This window comes from Cebidichthys violaceus, unplaced genomic scaffold, assembly GCF_023349555.1.
Source record: "Cebidichthys violaceus isolate CVI_PGR_0920_01 unplaced genomic scaffold, fCebVio1.0.p SCAF_23, whole genome shotgun sequence".
Lineage (NCBI taxonomy): Eukaryota > Metazoa > Chordata > Actinopteri > Perciformes > Stichaeidae > Cebidichthys > Cebidichthys violaceus.
This window is the reverse complement of record NW_027176406.1, coordinates 6,359,818-6,385,832: the sequence shown is the minus strand read 5'-3', so window position 1 is coordinate 6,385,832 and position 26,015 is coordinate 6,359,818. Positions and strand designations below refer to the sequence as shown.

Sequence of the window (26,015 nt, the reverse complement as noted above, 5' to 3'; positions counted from 1 at the left end):
AGCAGCACATCTAGCTGCACATCTAGCAGCACATCTAGTAGCATGACTGATCGGTTACCTTGGAAAGCTCCAGACTCCCCGGAGGGTTCCAGGATCAGCACCTTGGACAGCAATCACGACACTGCAAAAGTTTCTGAAAATGACCCACCTGGGCTGAAGACAGGAGGATGCAGCAGCGTGTCTATTCAACAGACATCACATCTGAATAGAATGCAGGTGTATAGTTGTAATTGTACAGTTCCTAGTGAACCATGTGTTTTGTTTTTGATCAGATTAATGAAGGGGAGGCACCCCAGGCAAAAACTTTTTGTTTCATGCACTGATCAATGTTGAGATGTTGGGCTATTTTGCAAAACAATCCAACATACACATTTAGTTGTTTATCTTACTACTCGTTGTCTATTTGTGTCTTAAATTCACCAAAAGTTAGCCAAAAATCCCCACCTCAGTCGCAGTTATATCTATATTCTGGATGTTTTTACAGAGTGGAGTTTGTTCATATACGATTCACAGCCTGATGTACATAACATCATCATAGAAACATGGCGAGAATTTTTTTTTTGTTTAATGGCTGTTGACAGAAAGAGATATCCCAACTTCCCTCTGTAAAAACCTTTGACTTTAATGTCTACAAAACGAAACAAGAATTTTTGATTTGGCTTTAACAAACTGTGTTTGGGAATTATGCAAATTAACACATATTTGATGAGATAATGCCTCATTTGCATATTTACACATGACATTTAAAAACCTGGTAAGACAATAAGTAATTGTCTTAATGTAACTAATCAATTAGGGAAATGTTGTGGTGAACTTTCAACCAGAGAGACAATGCTATTTAGCCTGATGTCAAGTTATTCTTTAATGTTGTGTATTATTCAAGACCTAGCTGTCATTGCTAATACCTCTTTTAAAGTTATTTGTAAGATGGTTTATGGAGTGGAGACACAATACTATACAATACAATACAGCATTCATGGTCAATATGAGTTTACTTTGATATATTATCCAACACAGAAAATAGCATACAGGTTTTTCAAACAATGTCTCATTCACAAGGTACTCAGGGTATGGATCTGTGAACAAAGTTAACACTTCTACAAATTTAGTTCATGTTTCACAAGCTGTGTAACAGCACAGTGATACATTCCTGGACGTGATTCAAATCCCATAATCTTGTGCTTAATTAGTTTTGGGGTATTTTCCCACATGCAACTGCTATATGGTCTGCAAATATAGCAAAATAATAATAAACCCCTCAGCTATGACTATTTGTCTCGTGGCTGACCAGCAGGTCATACATTAGATACAGCACAATGAGATGCTTCAACCTGTCGGTTACCAAGAAAGACATAATAAAATAAAATTTATGGCAAATATCAACTAAGTTGCATCTTTGGCTTCACAACAAAACCACAATATTTGGAATGATTTTCATTTTTTCTTATTGTTCAAGACAGGTTGAAATAATGGTGTTTCATTTCACAGAACCATTCAAAATTACAAAAAGGCCCCAAAAATAAAGGAATAAATTACCGTCAAAGAGTAGGTATTTTATAAAAATCTAAATACTATGATGGAAGGTCTATGAGTCATATTCAGCCATCCCATTTCCCATCAAAATACTATCGGTATTGATGATCATATCCATGCAGGCCACCGGACTACAGGAAAAAGTAAAACACATTTATGATCCAATCAGCTCAGAGGCTCCTGATTTGGCTCATAGAAATGCTTATATTGGAGCAACAGTGTTTCCAAACATCATATTAACATCAACAACAGTCTTGAGATTAAGTTTTAGAAGCTTTCTCAGTTCAAAACTGCATGCAGGGCTTTCAGAGCACTGCATTGGTGTGTTTCTGAGGTAATAGCCTCACATGGCCTGCTTTCATGTCTCAGATTGGGACAGCAGGCTGCAGCTCCCGTAAACAGGATTATGAAGACAGCATCCTCGGTAAGAACCCAGAGTCTCAGACAGTGTCTCTCTAGAGAGGATTCAGTAGGTAGCAGGCTACACCTGGAAGTCAGTCCCAAAGTGTCTGATCTGGGCGTCAGTCATAGATAGATAGGTGGTCCTCATACTGGGCGAGTACTGCAAGGGAAATGATTGAAAAAAGAAAATTTAGCACATTTAAACAACCGCATTTTAAAATCAAATTAGATATTTAAATAGTGTAAAGTTTGGAGAGTATATTCTTTTAATTATGAGCTGCTCTTTAATTAAGAGGTTGTGGAATCGGGGTGGTACTTTAATGTAGTGGGGGACTTAAAGAGCAGGTGAAGAGCACACAAAGGGCATGAGTCAGGGGTCACAGAATAAGTTACACTCACATCAAACACTCTGTGGATAAAACAGTACCGGAAGGTCACACAGCTGAGGTACTGTGTGGAGCGTTAAGAGGGTGTTGGGGTTATAGGTTAAAACATTCTGCACAGCAAGCATCACCACAGAGGTAAGCCCACAGTTTCAAGGAGTGGAATGAAAATGAAATCAAACAAATCAGGGAAGAAGTTAGACAACGATAACAACTTACGGTTTTTAAATGACTGAGTAAAAAAAAATGAAAATAATAAAAGGGTTAGTTACAAAACACTGGTCAATATTCAGCAGTTAGATAACATTTTGAGAGACAGCTTAAATAACAGCATGAGTAAAATACACTGCAGAGCTGATACAAAAAAAAATAATCCTCTTTTACACAAACAAAACAAAACAAAACATGCCAGTATCTGTTAAAAATGTGTCTCACAGAGGTACACTAAAATTTCAATCAATGGTCCATTCCACATTCTCTCTCTCAAAAGGTGTTTTTGAGTCTTTGGTACGCTGTGAATGCAGTTCAAGCACTGAGTCAGCCACCCAAACAAAAAAGCTTAACAGAAAAAAAAAACGTCACCTATATGAGATTTACGAGCCTTATTTATCATCTAGCTTCAGCTCTGGAGGCACACTGCACGCTTAAAGACTATGGGTTCTACCATTAAAACTAGGTACCTGCACTGTCTTTATTCAGCGAAAACCTCTGGTTATTTCATTAGTCTTAGTAAACCATTACTTTTTAAGAATAAGTATGGCAATCCAAGGCAGTGGTGAAAAAAACATGAGCATATGCTCAGAGGTTAGTAGTGAGAGTGTGTGTCTGCATACAGAGATGGCACTGGGCTAGAAGTTTATGCACTTCTGTAAATGGCCAGCAGAGAGCAGTCCTCCATCACTTGCAAACTCTCCTCACTAACTGTCGTCAGTGTGAGGTTTTATACAGTGTACATGCATTGTTTTGTTCATGGTGTTTTTATGCATGCTTTCTGTTAGTGTTGCAGCAGTGCTGAGGTCAGTAGTGCCATCATCGTCATCACACTAGGGACACTAGTGCCTCATAGGGCCAACGCACCGAGGGAGGTGGGGATCCTCTCCCTATCAGCGGCACGTTCTCATATCGAGGACTCCCTCCAAACAGCATGGACTGATTCCTGTGGCGGAGAGGGAAAAGAAAAAGGACAAATGTAAGAGATGAAATGCTGCAAATACTAATATACTATCATCATCTATTGATCTTACATGTATTCAGGAGGTGGCATGACATTAGAGGCAGATTGTGGAGGTGGATGAAGGCTGGCCTGGCTACTGAGGCTGCTGGTATAACTACAAAAACTGTGGATGTTGGACCTTCTGGGGTTGTAGGATATCCGCCGTGCCTCGGGGTTGAATGGGTCCTCCTCATCTATGTCGTCATACTCTTTGTCTCTGGATGAAAGTGGTACACCGACACACACAGAGAGAGAAACAGAGAGAGTGCAGGCGTTAACAATTTGTGCATTGTCGGCAGTACGTAATGGGATAAGGGGGTCGCTTGGTTCTGACCTGCTGCCCATTAGTGTCCACACTCTGAAAATCGCACACAGCATGGCAGAGAGTGCACAGGCAGCCAGCACAGAAAACAAGGAGAGGTAGAGGAGCCCTTCCACCCCATCATAGCACACACCCATTAGGGCATCCAGGTAGTCCTAGAAGAATGGACACATATAGTACAGTCAGTTATTGTCAGTGACCAGTAAAAATATTACCTTTCACAAATACAGACTGTGACAAAGAGAACTTAGGTGTATTAGGTTAGTATAACTATTCTTCTAAACCCACAGAGATCAATCCATGAACTTAAAAGAGTTTTATAGACAAATATAACATGGGCAGACTGATGGGCTACAAAAACATGTTGTTTATGCCAATACATTTAATTGACTTCCATTCTAGTCATTTATTTCAAAGGGCAACATTAGATCTCTATTCTAAGCGTGAATTCTCTGTCTTACGGTAGCCTGTCACAGAAGATATGTCAGAAATGCACGACACTGATATTACTCTGATGACATGCAGGTAACAAATGCATTCTCTGTATGTTTTGACTAACCAGCTCTGAGAACAGCATGAGTAAAATGCTGTCCCCCCCCCCCCCCACTGACGCAGTGAATACAGATGTGACAACGGAGCACATCCACCCTCCACCTTACCTTATCTATATGCTTTTGTTAAAAAATGACTCACATACAATACACGCAGAATACAATAGTCATAGGGTCTAAAAGCCAACATCTGATGTTGCGATCACAGCAGCGAGAAAGACTCATTTCAACACTGAGATGTCTTATTCCCTTTACAGATAAAACTCTTGACAATCTGAAACTTGCAAACGTAAACTTTAAAGTCAGACAAACCGGGGTTGGTGGATAGAGACACTTTAGCAGATTGTACCGATACTTGCAATGGTGTATAAAAACAGGTCGGTCTATGAGAAGTACATAGAGGTATGGTTAAACATCAGTCAAGTTGGTCCTCCGAGTGGCTTTGAGCTATGCTAGGAAGCAGCCCTATTAAAAAGTGTCCTGGTAGGAATCTGACCTTACCTTATGTAGCCCGCGGCAGTCGAGCAAGGCTGTTAGCTGGTGTAGACTGAACTCGGTAGAGTTCAGCAGTCGCTGGATCCCCAAAAGGTCTCTCTGTATAAAAAGATATAAAAGACAGGAGACAATGATACACATTTTCCAATGGGCTGTAAAAGACCGTCAGCCAGCCACTTACCTCAGCAGTGGGAAAGATGGGCACAGAGAACTGCAGCAAGCCCTGGATCTGGATTTGCATGGTGGTCAGAGAACGCTGGCAGATTGTCAGAGACTGCAAAAAACATAATCGCCCACCAACATCACATGCACAGACATCCACACACCAAACAAAGAGAGGATCATATTAAGTAAAGCATTGTTTGGATGCAGCATGTCAACAAGTAATTTGGTGTTAAAAGAGGCTTTCTAATGCGCTTAGGACACATTTCTTTCCAGACAGATAGGCCCAGATTAGCCACCAACCGTCTCGCCCACTGTCCCTCCTCCCATTCCCCCCAACCCAATCTCACGCACAAACAAAAGAGCAATATTTATATCAACTAGGCCATCAGAGGAAAAGATTATCTTTCCCCACTTAACAGGCATCATTTTAATCCCTATGGATACTGTGATGATAACACAGCATGCAGGTTTTAAACAAATAGTGGTCATGGATTTATCCTTCACAAATTCCCTCAATGCATGCCTTACACTTATAGCACTGCTCATGAAAAAATCCTAACTAACTATCTTAACTATACAATATTAATAAGGAGTAATATGATCACACAATCATAAATTGCATGATGCTGTGCAAGTTGTTGTGGTGGGAAGCTGGAGCGTCATTTGTGAGTGGGTATCACATTCTCACTCTGTGCTCCACGACTTTACACTGGGTTCAGTGATAGATTAAGTGATCATGGAGGCTGACTTCATCGTCCTGCTCATGAATTTAAAAACCTCATCTGGTACACCTGGTCATACACAGAGAGATAACCTTAATCTTACAAAACTTTATTTCACAGCAATTACAGTTTCAAGAGCACATTTGCAATCGACATCTAGTTGTAAATAATTTCTAATTAAAAAATACAGTAGAAGAAAAGAGTGTTGTGCTTATAATACAAGGTTATGTTTAAGTCTGCTGGCTTTGAATATATACACTGTATATATTGTACATATTTCTAATGCAATTCAAGGACCAATAATTAGCCTCCTAAGAATGTCTGAGTTGTCTAAATTTGTCTTTCCAAAGTCATATATGCAAGAAGTGATGGGCTGATGTCTTTAAACATAGAAATGAATCAGGATTCTTAATTCCTTTTCCTCCTTCCTAAGAATTTTCCAGTTGCCTCTAAACAGTGGTTGCCTTTATGCATGCTATACAGTAAATTGAATAAATAACTCAGAAATGTTGCTTGTGAGAGTACCCCAAGGCAGAGATTATGCACAGGGTAAAAGATACGGCTAATTTTTGGAGACTGGCATATGAAAAAGGAATATTCTTTGATCAAAGTTTATCACTTTAAGTAATTAAATTAGTGTTGGGGGCTCATTTTTCAGAGCTTATCCGATTAGGGCCCGATGATGATCTAGCAGCTTGGCATCTAACAAGGAAAAAACTATTTTAAAATAGAAATACATTTTCCAGCGTGTGACTCTGTGTAAAATTCATGTGTAAACAGACAGCTGAGACTTTTGACATTTTGTCAATACCTGTTGGAACGGGTTTGGTAGATTTGGGCTGCAGAACAAATAATAGTGTGCAACATCTGGAGGGTGAGAGAAATAGGGAGACAGGGAGACAGATTAGCATTGTGTCTTACGATTCAATGACAGAGAGGTGATGTCTGTGCAATTCTGCTTGTTGAAATGAGTCACCTGCACTGAGGAAATCCTTGGTTTGGTTAACAAAAAACTTGTCTGGAGACACACAAAAGTCACTGGTGCCCTGTAGGAAAACAACAACATGCTGTAATCTTGCAAGTATAGGCCAGAAAGAAGTGCAATATTTATTCAAGCTATGAACTAGATCCAATTTATTGTGCTGCTACTGAGTGAAAATGAGTTTGCACTGGGCAGTTATGGTGAATCTCTCACCCAACACAAACTATTTGTTTTACAATATTTTTATCACCATTTAACTTTGCAGTGAGTGAGTCTGTGAAATGTTGGTATCGTCACAAATGCGCACACACATGCTTTAAACAAGCACACAGAAATATGTGTGGTATGTAGGGACTGGCCTCGTGCTGTATTGACCATGTAGAGCATTAGTTGCTTTGATGATCATCGATGAAATCTACTAAATATGTTCATGCTCTTAAAAACATCCATGGAGACCTGCTAATGGGCATGCATTAACAAGTAAGGGTCACACAGTCTCTCTGCACTTCTTCCCTAGAACAGAAAAAGAGGGCAAAACAAAAATAACTTAATAACTTCTCAAAGACATGCATAATTGACAGTTGGGGAAAATAACAGGCCGCTCTTCAAATTGATCAAGTTCAAAGGGATCAAGAAATCTGCTGTGATGCCGAATGAAACATCAAAGCTTCATGTCATTTATTTTGAATATAATTCTTGAGTCCACTGCTTTTCATGTCAGCCCCAATCAAAAGTATCCTTCTACAGCCTCTCGTTGTAAAGCACAGCTCAGAGGACTTTACAAAGCAATGGCCTGTTAAAAAAAAACAGGAAATGCAACTAAATAACACGCATGGAAATACATCTATAAAGACAAAACACATAATAGGCCCAAATAACCTTCGATTTACACTTATTTCACCTCAATTTCAGATTACCAACATCTCTAAACTGGACTGGGATCACATGACATTTGTTCTTAGCAAACACTGAACAGCAACGTGTGTCAGGCACTGTTAGGATGTTACCCTTCATCACTATCTCATTATACAAGCGGGGACATTTTGTTTATGCTTCGTCTCATCAAATATGTATAAATTTATGAGCATTTTCTAGGCCACCACCAACATCTACCTTTCTTTCAAGACACACCATGTTTTTGCACCATGCAATTTTTGAGTAATGATGTGCAGGTGCAAAAAAAGTTTACTTTTTGCATACCGTCCTATACTCAAATGATTTGACTGAAAACTGTGTTTTTTGATAATTAGAACTTTTCTGGAAACAATAATTAAAGTGGTGCTTTTGCTTGATTATTTAAGGAGAAACTCAGTTTTACAGATCTATTAATTAAATCAACTAATAGATTAGTTGACATAATTGTATGAGTGATAGTGGACAAAGAATTTCTTTGGTGGAGGACAGCCCTACCTGTGACATAACAGTCTCACAGTGACAAAGAGATGCTTGCTGGAGAAAAGCTGTGCTCAACTATTTTGGTTTGAATGCAGGTTCATGCTCTACTATAATGGGCTAAACTAAGCCACAGGCACAGTCCGTGATATTGGTAATCGGGTTTTACACCTGCAGATAAGCTCTGCATTCACAGAGAACCACAAGATATGTCTATTTTTCACGCCTGTGTAGTTAATTCCAGGTTAAAACCAGCTATCAACCCCTCTTCTGCTTCATTCTCGCTTCCCCTTGCCTCACTTAAACGGCTGTCCAGATGTAAATTCCTTGGGGATAATCCACAGACAGAATAGTCTACAGAAGGCAAGGAGATCGAGGAGAAGAGACAGCGGGAATAGAGGAATGCTGGAAGTAAGGGGTTACTCTTTGTTACCCCAGACAGTGCCCCTAATATGAGCTCATTAAACACACTAAGCCCAGATGTACTGAACACATGGCGTACCGACAGGAAGAGAGCGCAATCTGTCATACATAAGGAGGACTGACAGACAAATAAAGCTGGGCACAACAAAAGAAGAGATTTTGAAGAAAACAGGGCTAGTAATTAATTCTAGAAACAGCTTTGTTTACAACGATAGGGCTAAAGGTTGATAAACCTAAAACGCTAGGGACTTGTAATCAGCTTTACTGCATGACTGACCATAGAAAAGTGCCTGCTGTAGACTGAACAAACACATACAGATACTCTTTAACCAGGGAAGATGTCCAAGAACACATGCTTATTGACAGTAAAACCACTGGGAAAGTGATGGCAAGCTTAATACAAGAACCACCACATTCCACCAACCACTGTGGGTTGAAAAATAACAAACTGGTTTGCAAGAGCAGAATATAAAATGTAACCCTACATGAATAAATAAATGAGAAGCAAGTAAGTTAGGATTTTAAAGAAAGACAGCGTCTTCTCACCACAGCTGTAGCAGTGCCCGCTCCCAGTGAGGCCCAGCTTAGGATCATAGACAGCACTACAAAAGCCATGATCCTGGAGGAAAACAGCAAAAGGGAGAGAAAGATTGAGGTGACAGGGAGATACAGACAAAGACAAAGACACATGGGGAGGAGCAGATGAATCAGCTTGTCTTTGTAACAATGATCTTCAGCTCTTTTTCACCTAGTTCATTTGATTTATCCTTTTCAGCGTTTGCTTGGGAATTGTTCTCCTTCTGCCTGAAGACAGAGGTCCAACTCGTACTTTGCACTGGTGCACCGTAGATTAGACGATATGGCTGAAAATCTATTTATTATGGGGGTGATATAAAGATAAATTATCTCACGACTCCATGCAGAATTTACTTGTTTGCTCAAGACTTCGAGAAAAGATCTATTCTATTCAGATATGTTTGATTGGAGCACTTGCTTAATAGAGGTCTCACGACGGCACAACTAAATATAATACTACTAAAGGGATCGAAAGTCTGGGGACTTTCGATCCCTTTTGTCATTTCTGCTCTGTTGGAGTCCACTGGCAGCATCTTAATTGGCTGCTCTTTCTGTCAATCATGGCTGTCAATCACTCTGCGATGTTGCTGTCAATCAAAAGCTGCCACAATCTTTGATTTTGTCGACCTCTTGTGTTATCTGCCCTCTTTTGTCTGGAAGAGTGATGAGTTCAACAGGGTCTTCACATTGTGGAGGCGGTTTTATGAGAAGAAAAAAAACGAAATAAAAAAAATCCCCACTATTAACCCCAATTTCTTTGTGATCACTGGCAGAAACAAGAGAAAGTGATGTAAATTATAAGGAGATAAACCAGTAAAAAGAGAAGGAATGGCCCCCTGATGGATGTAAAAAGGTTACAGAGGGCTTCTGTTCTCAACTCACTTCTCGGACCTTTTTGAAAGCACCCATAAAATAGCCTGAGAGCACTTAATAATTAGTTGAGGGAGCGGACTCATCCTGCTTGTGCGATCAATATGCATTAGTAAGACCCATCAGAGAGAGATATGAGGAGGGATCCTGGGCATCCTCTGCTAACACCGACACGTAGGCTGCACTAAATTGGGCAAATGGGATGGGAAGTCTGGCTGTGGATATGCTTGTCAGACATCGATGTTGGTTGAAATAAATGGTTGCAATTTACTCAACAAAACGTTGTTGAGTAAAACATTCCTTTCCATTTCTTATTTTCTATTGTTTAGAGGAGAAACAACTGTGGTTTTGATCAATTTTGATACAAAACATTAAATTTCATTCAGCAAACTGATCAGTCGGTTCGATTGAGCGTAAAATACCATAGAGTTGCCTTTAATTGTATGTGGAAATAAAATGCAAGTCACTGAAGAGAAAGATAAGGGCAGTGCTATTATCAGTGCTATTTGAAGATGTAATGCTATCGCTGGTGCCGTTAATGGCGTGACCAATATGGAGCCAGTGAGGCTGACTGGTGCCCTGTCTGCCTGCAGTCTGTGATGCAGGCAGAGGCCAAAGAGAACATTGATGGACCGCAAGAAAAAGCAAAAAAAAAGGCCTCAGAAACAAGATAAAAAGCAAATACGTCCACATACACACTCGGGGTACCTACATGATGAGCAGCCATCGAGACTGCTTGGCCATCCCCAAGCACATGGCCAAGCAAATGACCAGATCCAGGATCAGCAGCAGCAGATAGGTCAGCCATCTACAAGACAGGAGGCATCAGTATAACAACTCTGATTGATCGCTTTCACTTGCAGACTGCATACTTTATGGACAAGCCTCGGGAAGTGCTGGCCCAACATATGTTCAGGACCGAAAGTGTGATATCTGTGTGCTGTACATCAGCATTCTTGTCTCCTAGTTAGAGCCCATCTGTTTCAGGTAATTTCCAGCCTGTTGGCTTAATAATTCAACACCACAAATCCATAGGCATCAATTTTTCAAGCTCTGAAAATGTCCTTCACAGGCAGCCTGGACCTGAAGTATGTGTGTGTGTGTGTGTGTGTGTGTGTGTGAGAGTGTGTTCTGACCAACCAAACACGTGGGAATGCTCATGACTCATTCTTAACTCCACGAGCCCCGGTAGCGTTATAAATCTTTTAGCAATGACAAAGGATTACAGACACTGATGTTCAGGATGGTGAATTCTGAAGATTCCGGCTGAGAAGTATTGTAGTAAATCTGTACACCAAGGTCACCAGAGAATATGATTCTCTCATGCTATGTGAGGAAGTCTGGATGTACACTAATAGACTTTGAAAACAGACTGCTCACAGAGGAGGGAATACGGTTGGAGATAAACACTAAAAGAGGCTGCACGTTACTTTATCTGCACAAACAGAACTGCGGATCGTTTGTCTGAGCACAGGGACAGGGATGAATACAGAAACAGAATAGGGAAGGGAGGATATAATATTGGAAAACAGAACGGTGTCATTTCTTCCCTTGTTCGACTAACACTGGGTTGACCATAACATTTTCAGTTCATCAATAAAGCCCTGCCACAGGCTGTTCATTGCTCAATGGCTACATGGAATTCAATCAAAGCCCAGGAGATTGGTGTCAGAATGCACAAAGTAGCAACTGTAGTCCAAAAGAAGATCTGGTGTCATGACAGGATAGAACACCACACCATGTGGGAATATGTATGCATGAAATTAATAATGGAATTATGTCAGTGAGAGAACACTATACCAGTGACACAACTGTGCATACTTGTGCTGTGTCATGCCAAAAGTCAGAGACATTTGCTATAACCAAAGCTGCATTAATGAGAAGCAAAGAAAAAAATATGGTAACTTATGTTAGTTCTATATTAAAAAAAAGAAATCATACATTTGTCAATTTTGTTGATCAAACAAATAGATTAAACAGATAAAGTTATTTCATGATTAAAGTTGGGCATTATAGTTTATTTTAGCAACAAGTAGAAGGCCTGATTAAGACCTTGACATCAGAGCTATGCAGACGTGTTTGCTGTATTGTTGTACACACACACACACACACACACACACACACACACACACACACACACACACACACACACACACACACATACTTTCTGCTACACACAGGTTTACATGGCAACCAGCAAGACGGACTCTTGAGGTCATCAACCATGAATCATCTGCTTTCTTACATCGTTTGGATGGTGATAGACAAGTCCTTTTGAACACCCATTCTTTCTTTGCACTTTTAAAATGACAATATGTGTAGAACTCCCTCACATTCCGTATGTAATCGAAAACAAGAACTCTCCATTTTAACATATGTCAGACATAACAAAAGATAGAATTTAGGTCGTAAAAATCTTGGACATATGCATTAATATTAAGCAAAAACACAAAAAAAAGATGTTGCTGCAGTGGAGGTTGTCTGAGACTGCCCATCTGGTGCATAACCAGGGGCTAGGTGACTAACACAACTGTCCATAGACACAGGGAGATGAGCCTCGTAACAAGTAAACAAAGCAATGCACTGTGCTGTTAATCCTCTTGCTCCACACACTTACATAAGTAAGAGCCATGCATATCTTTTTTTACTCTTTTGAGGACATAGACTTAAATTCATCAGTGTGTACTGGAGAATGCAGATTTCACGTAAGCAATGAAAAGTGGTGACAAATATGAGTTAACATGCGTTTTATCAGTCAAATTAAGGTGAAACGAGGCTGAAGAAGCAATAGCACTTCAGTGTTTAGTTTGTTTCAGAATGACTGCTTTACACTGCAATTTACTTCTACTAAATCTGCAACCTACTGGGACGGACAGGAGTTATGGGATGAATTTGATTAGATGAAATAAACTTCGGGTCGCTACAGAACTTGCTCACATACATCCAGATGAGCTCTGTTCCCTGACTAACTTTGCATCTATAATGTAAATCAAACAAATGCTATTGCAGAAGGTACCACACTACCCTAAAGCTGTCTCCCGTGAGTCACTCATTCCAATTTAGTCCAAAATACTCCTACAGTACTGTAATGAACAGGTTGCAAATGTGAAACTTCACAGCATAACAGCACTATTAAGTTTTATGTGCTGAGGAATAAAACAAGCCACCGAAGCTATAAAATTACACTCACAGTTTGGAGCAGCAGCCTTTGGTGTCACATAAATTACCATCCCTCTCCTAAATTAATGCTGGATATTATATTTATTTGGACTACTCTGTTGTTGATTGAGTTTATTTCTTTTCTCTCTGTTTATTGAATTTCAGTCTTGGCCTCTCATTAATTCGTCACAGTTCCTTTTTTGAAAAGAAAGTTCTCAAAGAGAAAATAATAATTGCAATCAATGTGAGCAGTGGTCTGCGGGTAAGGAGATCATTTATGGTCTAATAGCCACTCTGCCATGCATAACATTCTGTTGGAACATAAGCATTAGATCTCAAACTGCACACTGGGCAATAAGCTCAATTTCAGCTTTCATTTATTTAGCAATCAAGAGAAAATAGCTTTTCCGGTCTGTGTTCCAGAGGGAAGATCAATAAAATCCCATCTGCTCTGTCACTCGTTTGGATCACATACTGTATAGTCCCATTCTAAGGGAATGTTTACTTCAACCAATAACAGACAAAATCAAATAGCGTCAATCTCCCCAGGCTCCACCTACCTGTAATACTCAATGAAGGCTGTTTGGTCAGCGATAGCTGCCAAGTCAACATTGGCTTTGTTTATATCGGGCAGAGTAGTCATCTCACGGATGACGTTGTTGACCATCAGCTGCATGAAGCGAAGAGCTTGGAGGTAGTCGGTCCTTGTGCTAAAGATTTCATCCAGGCGTTCCAGGTGCGTTTTGAGTCCAGTTTGAACATTACCCAGAGATCCTGCAACCTAGAAAATAAAACAAAATCAGAGAATAGAAGAAATGAAAGAAAATAGTAGTAACAGAATAAGAGAAAGGGGAGGAGGTGAAGCGGAGAACAGGGTCTAAGGGAAATGGGAACATAAATAAATTCATAAAAAGACATTCATAAAAAGAAGAGTGAAAATATAGAGAAAGGGGAAAGAACCAAAGGAGCACTCCCTTAGGGGAAAGATTAACTTTTCTTCTCAACCGTGTGTTTTATTCAGGTAAACAATGTTAGAGTGGAATACTGATAACAATACCAGGGAGACTTCTTATCACAGGGGTCTTTGATAGTCAGAATGGAGTGGGAGGAGGCATGGTGGAGTAGAGTAAATACATTTTACTTTTCTGTTTGAACAAAAACAATGTGACGCAGTAAATGCCTGCACTTTTACAGCATCAATGGAGTTCGAAACAGGTCAATTTGAGCCCGATGCTGACAGGTGGAAATTGTTTCTCCGCCACATTTCATGCACAAGAGCTTGACCCACTTACTGTATAAAGAGATTCTAAGAAAGTGCTTTAAAGGTACAATAGACTCCGCAAATGTGAACAAAAAGGATGCCATCAAGATTGAAAATATGTGCGTGAAATTTGCTGTCACTTAAATTTATTGGTCTTTCAACACATGGACTAACACTAAGCAATGGAATCTCATTTTATAGCTTTGGGTTTAATATTTGTGAAAACATGAGTATATGTAGTTTGCAGAACGACAATACATTTTCTCTCTTTTTTTTTCAACATTTTGGGAAATATGCTTACTCGCTTTCTGGAGGAACACTTTGTTAGCTTCAGACTGCTACTTGTTTCCCCTGTTTCCAGTCTTTGTGTTAAGCTAAGCTAATTGGATGTTGGCGTGTAGCCTTGTATTTAACAGAGAGATATGAAAATGGTGTTGATATTTTCACTTATATTCTCCACCAGAAAGAACAGTTCTGGGAACAGTAAGTATACTGTAAAGGGACCTCTTAAACCCACACGAATTTAGCAAGAGGACCGTGGTTTAAGAAGGACACACACACACAACACACACACACTACAATTACTTAGAAACAGTATATTTAACATTACAATGAGTAGGAGGCTCCACTAATTCTGAGCAGATGTTGCTTTCTATATTCTAATCTGAGGCGGTTTGCAGCCGTCCCTCTTTCTTTATCTATCATCTTTTCTCCATTACACCCATGACTTCTTCACACTCTGAGTAAGGCTGTTCATTCCCACGCTACGAAAACTTACCAGGAAGAAGATAAAAACGAATTTCAGTCAGTCTCCCTGACAGTGTAACATTTCAAACACTCTTGATTAAATTCTAGGGAGTCTGGAGGGATAATGATTTGTTAGCAAGAAAGAGTGTCCATGTGGAGATGAGGCAAAGATACAGGCCCATCCTCCACTCCCGAACTCCCATGGGGGATATGTGATTGCCAATAAACTGCTCTCACTCCCCACCTCTATGTTCATCATCTCTCACAGCTCCTGCCACAATGCCCAGAATCTTATCTGCAAGCCTGTATGCCTGAGTGCAAGAAATGGGATCCATCAGCTAGCTGCTCTGGGTGATCCACATTTCCCTAATCTGGACCGTCCCATCTTCTCTTAAAATGGATTAAAGCTCACTTTTACAGAAAGAGGGTCACAAGGAGGCTTCTCCATATTGGACACGCCTGTTAAATGAAACTCACTGATTTGAGGCTCACAGCAGCAGCACTCTGAGTGCCAATTCACATGCAACTGAATTGCTTTGCCTTAAGTGATTTCATGTATCTGAAATTTACTGCATTAATTGTAACAATAAAACTACACATATATATGTATATACATACATAATCACAATGGTTTAAAGTCAAGCTACATTGAGAAACAGGACACTGAAGAGAGACATTCATGGCAACTGTGCAGAAAGTAGTAATCATTTTGTTCCAAGAATCACAAGACAGCATTCACTTTCAAAGAGAGCTATATATAAAAGTGTAACCGGTTGCAAATTGGAAGCGCAGATATAGTGTGATTGCCATGTTTTCTCATCTGTTCCGGACGGCGCTGACAAGCTCTTAATATTGCAAGCAGAACACTGGAAATAAAGCTCTAACAAAGGATGCCTGGGAACAATCAAAAGCCCCCTTCAATAGCGGGACACAGAATGATCCTCCTGATCAAATCTTTCCCTCTATGACATTATGGCCCTCGCTGTATGCGAGAGTGCATAATGCATGATGGGAAGAGCCTTAACAAGCCATCAGGAGTGCCAAACAGCTCCTAGAGTAAATCACAAAACTCCCAGGAGCCTCATATACAGTATATGTGTGTGTGTGTGTGTGTGTGTGTGTGTGTGTGTGTGTGTGTGTGTGTGTGTGTGTGTGTGTGTGTGTGTGTGTGTTGTGAAATGTTTGAAATTTTGAATGAACTTAATTGAAACACAAATGAAGGCCAAGAAAGGATTTGGTAAACCAATAAAGATCAGTGGAGAAATGACATTCTCAATCACAAGACTAAACACAGACTAAAGCAGCTTTGGCTTTATTGGATGGACAGCCGGCCAGCTCATCAGCTCTGTAAGTGGAGTACATTACATCCAGCTATGATCCTGCAAGTGAGAAAGCCTTTGTTTCCCAGGGGAACATATATGTTCCTCTTGCTGCCATTGGTATACATCATGCTACAGGATCAAATCAATACCAAGAAACTGCAGAGAAAGTCGGTAGCAAGGAAGTAAAATCCTCAGAGCTGAATCCCATTTACTTCCTACAGCACGAAGAAAGTGTTGTAGTGCAAACTACACCCCTTTTCCAGGTTATTTGTTATACTGAACTGAATGCAGTCCAATACAACTGAAACTGCTTTAGGGAGGTGTTGATTCAACTTCATGGTCATTTTGGAGGATATCATTTGGGATGTTGCTGAATTATATTGAATTATACTGAGATATGTTTCTAATAACACATGTATAACAATAACAGAGAGTGGACAGAGCTTCCAAAATGCCACAAAGTTGAATCAACACCTCTCTAAAAAAAAACATTCTTTTATTGCAGGGCAATAATAAACTAAGGGTATATTTTATAATTATCCCTTTTATCCATCATGACCCAAATTGTCGTATGACACGAATCAACGTGTGAGCTACAAATGGATTAAATCTAAATCTAAAGCAAACACAATGTAAAGAGTGTACACAAAGCTGTTTGGGTCGATACATTGAAACAATATGTGTGCATATGAGGCCTTTAAGTTGATGTGTGATGGTGAAATGGACACACACACACACACACACACACACACACACACACACACACACACACACACACACACACACACACACACACAATTACAGTATAGATAGTGAGACTGGGAGAGATGGAAAGAGGAGAGGCTTTACATCCATTAATTCACTGCAGATGCAGTTAATCCTCTTCTTCCTCATTGAGATCATTGCTTCTCGCAGAGCCTTGCTGTGACTCCCTTGCTCTCTTCCTCTTCCCTATCCCTCCTCCCCTCTAAGCCTCCCAAATAACTCCCCCGAATGCAGGTCAGCAGTTGTATAGCAAGAATCCTTTATTTACAAATCCTAAGGCAGCAGTCACCTCAATTTCTTCACTGTGACAAAAAGCGGATACAGACCCCCCACAGTGAGGTGCTGGCTTTGAGACAGATGTACGCCCCATTAGTAGAGGAGGGGTTCTGGTGTCTGCCAGCTGTAAATCACTTTTTTAAGTAAGATTGTGCTTTGTATGATCATAGCTAATCAAAAATGTTAGTAATTGAAAATAAAAGCCAAAGTATACGAAGCATGGGACAATTCATTCACAGCAAAATTACAGTCCTTATTATTTACTACACTGACATATCTATCATCTAATATTTGTGATGCTTATAAGACTGTAGGCTTGGCATGCTTCTCTCACCAGATTGTTGATGCCACCCAATGTGTGATTGGCATTGTAGAGCGAGTAGGTCAGCTGGTACACCCCATCGTTGGTCTCACTGTTACCATAGAAACCCACTCCCACAGCCGAACTGTGAAAAAAGGAGAGATTCAGATTTAATGAGGAAATAAATAAACATAATTAATTCCCCATTTGTTTTATCATGGTACTTCTTGATAACAGACTGCAGGAGGTTATTAGAGGACAAGTAAGACAAATAAATGTTATTCACAACTCCTAAAGGGGAGCTTGATGCTTTAGGGGAGATATGTATCATGGTAAATGGACTTGTACAGCGCCAAAACAGTCCTACGACCACCCAAAGCACGTTTAAACTATATTCACCCATTCACACCCATGGGCGACCCGCTCGAGGCTATGTATTGTTTTTCTATAATCTTCTTCTTAATTTTGAACCTTTATTGTGCAGTCTTAGAACAAAGTTTGTCCCATGCTACTTCCTTAATTTATCTATTTTATTACTTCCATCTGATTGACCCCTTTCTCTCACACGTACATTCTGAGCTAAACATACTGTATCAAACCGTCTATTGTCAGCAGTAGCTTGTTATCCTATTCAGGGCTGAATGTATTAGAGTGGAATACACAGGCTCCCTATTTGCCACCTTCCTGCAGCCTGAGATTTTCAGAGCCTCTGTTATGGGGAAGATTAATGTCCTAACCCCCTGAGTCAGTGTACCCCTATGCTAGCAGTCCACAGTGACATGAGCGATGACGCAATTTCATTATACTTTATTGCGGTGAGGTCATTCCACACAAAGGTCGGAGGTTAGTAACACTTTCAACTGCATTTAGGGGCATTTTCCATAGCTAGAGGGAGCTCATCAATCAAACTTCAGATAACAGGAAGTCAGAGCAGGTTTGCTGTTTCTGTGATACCACATGTACAGAAAAACACAATAAAGGGAAACTAAGTGCTAGTTTACTTTCACAATGACTCACATATTGAGGATTTTTTAACACCATCTGTGCTGCAAAACCACACAAATAGTACACAATAGTGAGGTAGAGACGCAAAGAAAGAATGTGGGGTTTCATTTTAGCATTTAATACATCCTGTCAGGATGTGTGTAATATGTCACTATGAGTGCTAATGTGCATAGGTGTGTTTCTTTGTGTGTCCATTAGCATCCTGTCCCTGTAACCTTGTAAGCATAATGAAAACCACTGCCTGTGTATCATCTATTAAACTAGTATCCTCAGGTTATGATTAGGGCCACTGAGGTCTTTATCTCCACAATCAAGTCGGAGCAAAAAATTATACAATGACAGTAATCCTTACAAGCATAAATTAATGTTTGTGGTTTAAAAAATTACATAATTCAGCTGGTTAAAGACCACTTGCTTTAAGCTTTTCAAGATTTCTTTTTGATTCAGTTGATCTGCAGCAACCTGAACAATGAGCTCTTCATCAACCCTGTGGCCAACCTAGTGACATGTCAGCGACAAGAAAGACCCACTAACGACACAGTAATGACACAAGAGATCATGTGTTTAGCCTCCGGGGAAGCATTAGTATTTTTTCTAGCTTTGAAAAAAGGCTTTCTGCAGCAGCTAAAGGAAAGCAACACAATAAGCAATAGCACTAGAGCTTATGTGCACTCCAGGATATTTAGTGCCTTTGTTCCTGCAAGGATGGATCACTTCACAGACTGTGTGATGACTGGACAATTGCATCTTAGTATTCAAAACATGTTGTGAGCAGAACAAGGGGTAATAACCGATAAATGCCTTGATTCTGTGGAGACCAGTATATTGCTGCTATAATAAATTGCATCAGGGGTTAACAGAATCCAACACAGGCAGGAAGGATTTTTAGAATATTAGATTTGTTTGTTATAGTTAACCTTAATTTACCCCCATTTATTCTCCTCGGGTCAGAAATAGAGGTGCAGCGGCTCTTAGATCCTTTTTCTATTTTCTGCGAGGCGACTGAGATGTAATTCTTTTTGAGTATATCATGCTCAATTAAAAGCCGTGAACTCATAATGAAAAATCCCATGACCCAGCATAACGAGAGAACAAAGTCTCTCATGCAGTTGAGTGCCATATCATATATGAGAATTTCTGTTTTTATACACATCTCTTGTTTGTACACAAGTCTACTTTGATCCAATCCAGCAAAAAAAAAGCCATCAAAACTGTGTAACAAGCACATTTTCAATTGTGCTGCAACAGCTCAACACTACCAGCAATAACGTCAGTCAATAGCTATTAAACATTAAAAACATGTCAAAGGGAACAACTTCACAATCTCAAGCCAAAGACAAAATGCTGGTATCAGCAAGTAAGCGTAGAGGGAGCAGGCAATACTTACAAAAACCTAACTTGTAATGTGAAGACAGTTTATTCATTTATAGCTAGATTATCTAATTGGATGCTGCATCCTTAAATTATAAGATATATAATTTGTCGACATGAATATACTAATGTCCCTTGGTACAAGTTTCTACAGAGAGCGATGAGAGCTCTGAGCAGAGACCAGAGCCTCTTTGCTATAAACAGCATCACGCTCAGTCACTTAACAACACAAAAGGCCGTGTGTGCTGTAGCAGCTTGGTATCTACACAGAAAGTTAACAAAGTTAAAGCCCAACACTTAGATAAATGTCACAAGTTTGTCAAATTTAAACAGTGCACATGACAATATTGTAAAAGACCAGGCCAATTCTAAAAGCTGCAGCATTACGGTTTGGTAGAGCAATTAAATGGACGAAGCTAAGTAATCAGCGGTCAAAGTTTTGGCGGGCATGGTCAGCTGAACAGTCAGCTGAGAGATTTAGCAGTCTGATCAGCCGTCAGCTGATCGGGGGCCCTGCTGATGATGCTGATGCCTGCCAGAAATACCCTTATTTGTATTCTTTAGAAAGAAATGGTTGAACCTTTGGTTACAAGCAGGAAGTGGAGAAAAAAATTGTATGGAATAAAATTGAGTCAAATAATTTGACTGACATTTGAATTTGAGCATCATATCCTTTGACAGCCCCATGCTTTGTGTAAATTAGCCCAGATTATCTGAATATCTGGATGACATTGTTGCAGTGTTCTTCCAAAGTAGATGAGAGGCTTAATCCAAAGCTTAAAGCTCATATGTAGAGTCATCAAATGTGTGAAACATTGGTTGACCATTTAACCCTTCAGACTCACCATATGATGAGACCTGTGATGACAGCAGACCAGGTGAGACAGCAGGTATCAGGCCTTTTGGTGTCTTCATCTATGTCTCTGCGGCAGCAACACATGCAGACCAGGCATACCGCCACAACCAGCAGGCTCAGACCCAGACCCACTGCACCAACACATGCTAGAAATATCAGAGACTGAGGGCAGGAAAGTGGAGAGAGAAAAGAGGCAACACATTTCATCAGTTGAAGTCAAGGCTAAGAACTTTTCAGCAGATTATATCCACAAATATCTCTAAAGAGGCAGACAGCTGGTCTTGAGATGTCAGGCTGCGTGACCCTGCCACCCAAAAAGGTTGACAGCCTGAGTGAAAACAACCCACCACTATCAGACAACACTCATGCGTAAAGATATTGTTGAGGTTAGCGTGTAGCTACCTCATCCAATTATCATCATCATCATCATCATCATCATCACTGCTCACTGCTCACTGCAGCAAAAGGGGACAGAAACATAGACGTCTGAGGTCTTGGGGCGAAAAAAGCCAACAGAGAATGTTGACTTTTCTGCCACAGCAGAACTTGGACTGTGGCTCAGAGGGAAACAGAAGTGATCCAGGGCTGTGGGAGGGGAAAATCATGTGACACAATGGCTTTCATTCGGTCTTGTGATTTCTGAGTGTACAAAATAGTCAAAGCCTGAAGGATGGAGAGAAACACTCTATAGAGAAGCTGGGAATGCTGTATTAGAAAATATGTACATGAAACACAGACTATTTCATTATAAATCCCCACAGTGCTTTTTTTTTTTGAATTGTCTGCAAAGCTGTTATCAGTACATAGAGTTTACAGAAATATAGAATTGGCAGCATGCTCCAAGGCAGACAAAAATATGGCATTGTTTATTTGCATCAGATCATATTTGGGGGAAAATTTCTTGCTTGACATTTAGGGGAAATCCTGTTTTTTTTTCTTACAGACAAGTCATATGACCATTTAGTCATAGTTCTCAGTAGCTTATTTCCCAATACATATATATGCTTTTAAATATAGCAGAAACATCAATTGATAGGTTTGTCTTTACAGCAGCCAACCATTTAAAAAGTGTCTACACTGCTGCACAAACATTGATAATGGAAACAAAAAGTCCCAACTGGGGCTCCCGTAGTCTTTATCATCACTGAGGGGCATTACATTTAGTGGACTCAAATTCAAAACATGGAGCTCTATGTTAGTTTAAAGACAAGAGAACAGCATGACATTGGTTTTACTTGCAAATACTTGGCACTCTTGTTTTAGTGCCCGCAAGTTCAGAAAGTCTGGGTCTGGCTGACTAAGCAGAGCTGTTCCTTGAGTACGATGTCTGTGACTAATTATTGCATTTAGATGACATTGACACTGTGGCTGAATTTAAATGACATTCTTTTGCATATTCTTTGCATAGTCCTTCATTATTCAAACTCTGTTTCAAGCTCTGTCATACTGAGCCTTATTTTGTACTATATAGTGCACAGGATGAGTGAACAAGCATACAGTAATAAATACTGTATTGCTGGGGTGTGGATGAACATTACTTTGCAAACCAAGATAAATGGTGGCCTTAAAAAAAAAATACCAATCATGCTTGAATATGAATGTAACTGCACAGGAAAAAATACACTTGAGTAAGATTGATTGTGTTTTAAACGAAATAGGTCAATACAGACACGGACCCAGCTGAGATGACCTTCTTTAACTGGCATCCAAAACCTTACTCCAATAATTTACTAATCATCGATTTTTGAGGACACCTTTGATGAGTCAAGAGTCGCAGTGTGTGGAATCTACAGTGGTTTCAACCCTGGTTAGATTTTCTGTCACTATAACTCTGTTTCAGGCCCTTCATTCTGCTACTTCCACTCTCTTCTCTAATTTTCCACTCCATTGTTTTGTAATTAGACAGGCAGGCACTTCAATTTCCACAGGCTGCAATGCCATAACAAGGGAGAGGATGCATGAGAAGGAGGAGGAAAGAGAAACAGAAAACAACTACAGTGTCTGCGGTAATTGACCGGGAGGTCATTGATCTTTTATCTTCCCAAAAGGATGTTTGTATAAAGTAGGTTTAAGTATGTATGCCTGTCTAATTTATTTAAACAGCAAACAACAAGCACTAGGAAATGTTTCTGTAGCTGTTCTACACTTCCTACTTTCCTCAAAAGACAACAGATGAACATGTCAAATGACGAACATGAATTATTCTCAGGCTTGAGGGGCTGTGTGAGCCTTATGGACTACCAACAGTGTCTGTGACGCCGCTGTGGCTATCTTCACTCCTCGCTGACTAGTGTTCAGCTGTGCCAGTGTGACACTGCTGGGATTCAATGAGCCACATGGACCTTGATACATGAAGAGAAAGGCACATTAAAGGAAACGAGCCAGAGCTCAGAGATCCTTGGTAACGGCTTCTTCGTAAATAAATGGGGCAAAAAGGAACAAGCAGTGCCACATGGAAGAGCCCTTACAGTACAGTAGTACAGTCATTTTTTTTTCTTACACACATACACACACACACACACACACACACACACACACACACTTATAAACTCATTCATAGTTCTTGGGGAGGACCGTTGTAATTTTGTAATATTACCCAGACTGTGCTGTCATGAGTCGTTCCAAGTTGAAAATGAAATCTGTATGCAATGTTATCATTCAGTAAACCAATATGTCTAAAACATTTTTCAAAATTAGATTTGGAAACAGCTATATCTGTCAACCAACAAATAAACAATAAATCAAAGAGTGCGGTGTTGATCGTTTGTCTCATACAAACTTCATTAGTGAGTTTTAATTAAATTTACGCCTGTCAAACTATGCTGTTGTGATATCATGTGACTCATTTGTACTGTACACTGTGTGAGAATAAATCCAAGCTCTTTGTAGACAAATAACAAATCCAAATCTTATATGGCAAGAGTCAAACAGACAAGAAGTGAAGAAAATTAAGCCCAAAACATGAAGGCATAATATATAACAGCGATAATGAAGTGATTGACTGCAGATGGAAAACTATGGCAACAACTGAGCATGAAAAACCCATATGTTTTTCCCCATCCCACAGCCCATTTTATCTATAATGACTCTGGTCCTGCAGCCCACAGTCAGTCCCCATCACTAAACATGACAGTTTGGGACATTCACATGGCCTCAAATTGCCATAAATGTACTCTGGGGAAATTGAAATACTTAATTTGAAAAAAAAAAAATCTTTACACTGTGAAAAATAGGCCTCATACAATCCAATTTCTCTTGGAATAAAATCATGGAAAGGATTGGGGGAAAGAGCAGAACACACCCATCTCTTACATGGAGTAGGTGCGATGGTTTTTACCTTTTTAATTTAGCTAAAGATACTAACAAGACTGTATAAAAAAGTACATAACATACAATATACATGTTAAAGCTGAGTGTTCAAGAGTAATAAAGACTATAACGGAGGGTTAGTAGTGTCCCTCTACGCAGTGTGTGCAAACTTGCAGAAATATAGATACATGTTGTTTATTACCCGAAATAGTATACAGTCCAGTTAATACAGGTCATGTGTTATCATGTGAGAACTACAGTACAGTATGGGCTCTTACTTCCTGACATTGAGACCAACACTTTGAGGGCGCTACACTGATGCATCACAGAGACAGAAGAGAGAAAAAGACAGCGTTTATCACACAACACAGCAGTTTGTCTAAAACAACTTTTTGTTTGAATCTGAATCTAAATACGTTGTTTACCACTGGCAGTGGTCCACAGGAGCTCTGATTTTTCTGATGCGATTCTTTTGAAACTACGTGCGCTTTTACGCGCAAGTACATTTACCAACCTGCTGATAGCTCGCCTCCTCCGGCTTGAAAGTGTTGTCGACCGGCTGGAAAAATAAATTGAAGTGGGGGAAATTGTGCAGCCAGTATGTCCACCACGGAGCAACGTAATCAAGTCTTGCAGTGGCCATTCCTGCTTGAAAAGTCAGTCCACCGAACCACTGACAGCGCGCTTTCTTTCGAGATCTTGACAATCAAATATTCCCAGGTTTTGTGAAAAATAAAAAATAAATAAAATCAACGCGACTTTAGTAGAGGTTAAAATTACCACAGAACATTATTGGGTAAGTTCTTCTTTTGCCATGACACCTTCAGAACCGGACAGATTGTCACTACTTCTCACTCCAGTTCCCATAGTTCTGTGTCATCTGTAAGTTGCGCAACTACTAAAACATATACAGCTTCAGTGCGGGCCAAGCGTTTGTATCCAAGACACGGGATCGAGTGACGGTATGAACCTTCCTCCTACAGAGAAGGCGTGACAAACACTTCTCAGTCAAGTGGGCCAGGCCACGGCATACTTTAAATTATGAAAAGTAAATAAGAATACGTGAACCCTCAGCACTGAAAACATGATCAAACACCGAAGAGATGAGCTGCGTGTGGATGTCAATGGCCTGTGCCAACTTCTCCCCATTGAAAATCTAAATACTGATTACACAATAAAATTGAGTCCCATAAAAAAAAGAAGCTCTGCACTCTGGCCTCGACGTGCAGCAGCATTTGGCGCAAAGAAGCAGGGGTGTTAAGTACACTATTTATGACTTCTGCTGTTAATGTCTGACCTCTTGTGGACAATGAGGCGCACTGAGGTGAACAGTAATGATCATGGTAATGTGATGCTGCAGACATTAGTGCTGTATGTTGGCTTCTATGCTTTTATTTACAGGGTAGCGCTTTTCTTTTCCAAAGTAGAATTTACACCTGTATCAGATTCACCACATTCACTGTATTAAACGTGCAGGATCCTATTTTGGTGTCGTGTGCAGAAACACATTTAAACTCATTGTCAAATGCCAGCACGTATTCTAAGGCTAAGGCGTGATGTATGTGACCCGGTAAACGACTATAGCACAGAAGTACACAGAAATTATTATTATAA

The 26,015-nt window shown here is 40.0% G+C and overlaps 1 protein-coding gene across 2 annotated transcripts; it reads right to left on the bottom strand.

The window, feature by feature from the left end:
* Positions 1-973: 973 nt before the first annotated feature.
* On the bottom strand, positions 974-25,372 carry ttyh2l (tweety homolog 2, like). 2 transcript variants are annotated; one of them, XM_068718794.1, is made up of 14 exons: positions 24,916-25,372; positions 21,082-21,254; positions 17,894-18,005; positions 13,749-13,969; positions 10,742-10,837; positions 9,130-9,202; positions 6,763-6,832; positions 6,598-6,653; positions 5,081-5,173; positions 4,906-4,998; positions 3,866-4,008; positions 3,563-3,748; positions 3,396-3,474; positions 974-2,095 (listed from the first exon to the last, which is right to left on the bottom strand). In XM_068718794.1, the coding sequence occupies exons 1-14, from the start codon at positions 25,042-25,044 to the stop codon at positions 2,015-2,017; spliced, it is 1,605 nt and encodes a 534-aa protein (XP_068574895.1). In that variant the 5' UTR covers positions 25,045-25,372; the 3' UTR covers positions 974-2,014. The 2 variants fall into 2 exon arrangements, 1 of the variants encoding a protein (XP_068574895.1); XR_011103618.1 differs by having other exon boundaries at positions 2,008-2,095; positions 2,335-3,474.
* Between the last annotated feature and the right edge of the window lie 643 nt (positions 25,373-26,015).